Source organism: Arachis ipaensis, chromosome B05 (assembly GCF_000816755.2).
Source record: "Arachis ipaensis cultivar K30076 chromosome B05, Araip1.1, whole genome shotgun sequence".
In the NCBI taxonomy this organism is placed as follows: domain Eukaryota; kingdom Viridiplantae; phylum Streptophyta; class Magnoliopsida; order Fabales; family Fabaceae; genus Arachis; species Arachis ipaensis.
Window position 1 is genome coordinate 35,371,865 of NC_029789.2, and position 1,884 is coordinate 35,373,748.

The 1,884-nt window shown below is 29.9% G+C and overlaps 1 protein-coding gene across 4 annotated transcripts in view; it reads right to left on the bottom strand.

The window, feature by feature from the left end:
• Positions 1,319–1,884, bottom strand: part of LOC107643525 (protein IQ-DOMAIN 31) — a 5,852-nt gene continuing 5,286 nt past the window's right edge. For all 4 annotated transcript variants that reach the window (XM_016347202.2, XM_016347203.2, XM_016347204.2 and 1 more), the window contains exon 7: positions 1,319–1,652. In XM_016347202.2, coding sequence (XP_016202688.1) covers positions 1,621–1,652 — 32 coding nt within the window. In that variant the 3' untranslated portion in view covers positions 1,319–1,620. The remainder of the gene's footprint in view (positions 1,653–1,884) is intronic.

The window sequence follows — 1,884 nt, forward strand, 5'->3', positions numbered from 1 at the left end:
TTTTATATTTTATATTTATAAATGTTGAGTTTGAGAAAAATAGTAACAATAATTTGATGATCACTAACAACATAATTTTGGGATGAAAAAGTGTTTGTGGTAAAATGCATTTATGTATATGTATACAAATATATTTTATATTTATAAATGTTGAGTTTGAGAAAAATAGTAACAATAATTTGATGATCACTAACAACATAATTTTGGGATGAAAATCCAAAAAGTGTTTGTGATGTGTGTGTTTTGTGCAGAAAACTAAAAACATACCTTTTCTTCTCTAGCCCATTATCATTATACCAAACACTCCAACTAAATACTCTCTTTTTTTCTCTTATGATTGTAACCCACGTGACTAACCCCTAATTAAAAAAGAAAGAGAACTTTCACAAGCAAAAAGAAGTGTTCAGAATAAGGTTCAAGCATTAAGAAAAAGTGAATCACAAAGTCTTCACATTGAAAAAGAAAGAGAAAAAAAAATCAAGATAAAGCCCAAAAACAAATCAAATCAAATATTGAATCAGAAAAAAATCAGCATAATAATTGTTACCATTTTTGTGCAATTCTAACTTATTGAAACTGCCCTCCTCCTACATGCACCTATCCAATAAGAAGAAGAAAATGAAAATTGTGTATCTCTGCTACAAATCAAAGGCTAAAAATAAAACTTGGAGCAAAGAATGGATCAATGCCTCAAATCTTTGAAGCCAAAAGAAAAAAGAAGAAAGAAAAGCAATTAGCTAAGAATGCAAGCCAACTTGAATTACTGCTACTGCCTCATCTCTCCTCTGCATTTTTGCTCTGATTTTGGAGATCTTAGAATTTTTGCTATACTTTTGCTATATTTTTTTTCTTTTCTGCTCTTCAGTTTTATCATTTTTTATTTCTTATCAATAGAAAAAGACACTATGTGAGGTATTAAAAAAAGTTATTGAGAGAAAAGGTAAAGAGAGAAATCATGGAGAAAAGCCAAAATATTATTTCAATATCTTTTGTATGTATCTCTGTTTTGTATTCATGATCTTGAAAAAATTTCCTTACTAAATTGGGTAAGTACTTAGTAGTTGAAAGTTTAGAGAGTGAATCTAACCAAATCAAACTTGGATAGAAGTTTAGTTTGTTCCAGATAGGATTGGATAAAATCCTAAGAAATTGGCGATTGTAATCTTTGTGAAAGATAGTAAAAATTCCGTCACAATTGTGATGGAGACTGGATGTAAACCACATTACACATGGTGGTTGAACTATGATATATGGCGGTATCATTTATATGGCGGTATCACAGAAGTAATTATACGTAACATCGTTGCTGAATATAGAGTTTGATCTAAAATAAACGAAACTTTCTCAAATATAGAATAGTGTGAAACTCAGTTATAGTTTGAGCAAAACACATCACCCAGGCCAGCAAAACCTGTTCATAATCTTAGATCTGTAAATATATACTCAACAAAGAAATAGACTCTAATCACAAAATATATATTCCTTATGCATCTATGATCCTCAATAATAACATGAGTGAAAGAAAGGCTGTAATATAAATCACCAATCTTTTCTGCTTTTTGAAAAACTCTATTGTTTTTACCACCTTGAAGTATCTCTGATCTGAAAGATCATGTAAAATCACCTTCTCCATTGAGGTTGGATCAACTTATCTGAAATTTTACAAAAATCCATAGAACAGTGAGTAAAAGTAAAAAAACACCAGTACCAGTTTAAGCCATGGTTTGCTTTTATTTTCAATTCCTGTATTCTGTTTTCAAGTTTGTTAATGATTCCATACCATGCATAGATTAGAAAACGCCTTTGAATACATTGGACTACTCACTAAAAAGGCAAAAACACAATCTTTAAACTTGGTTTTAAGAGTTTTTCCCATGCATTTTC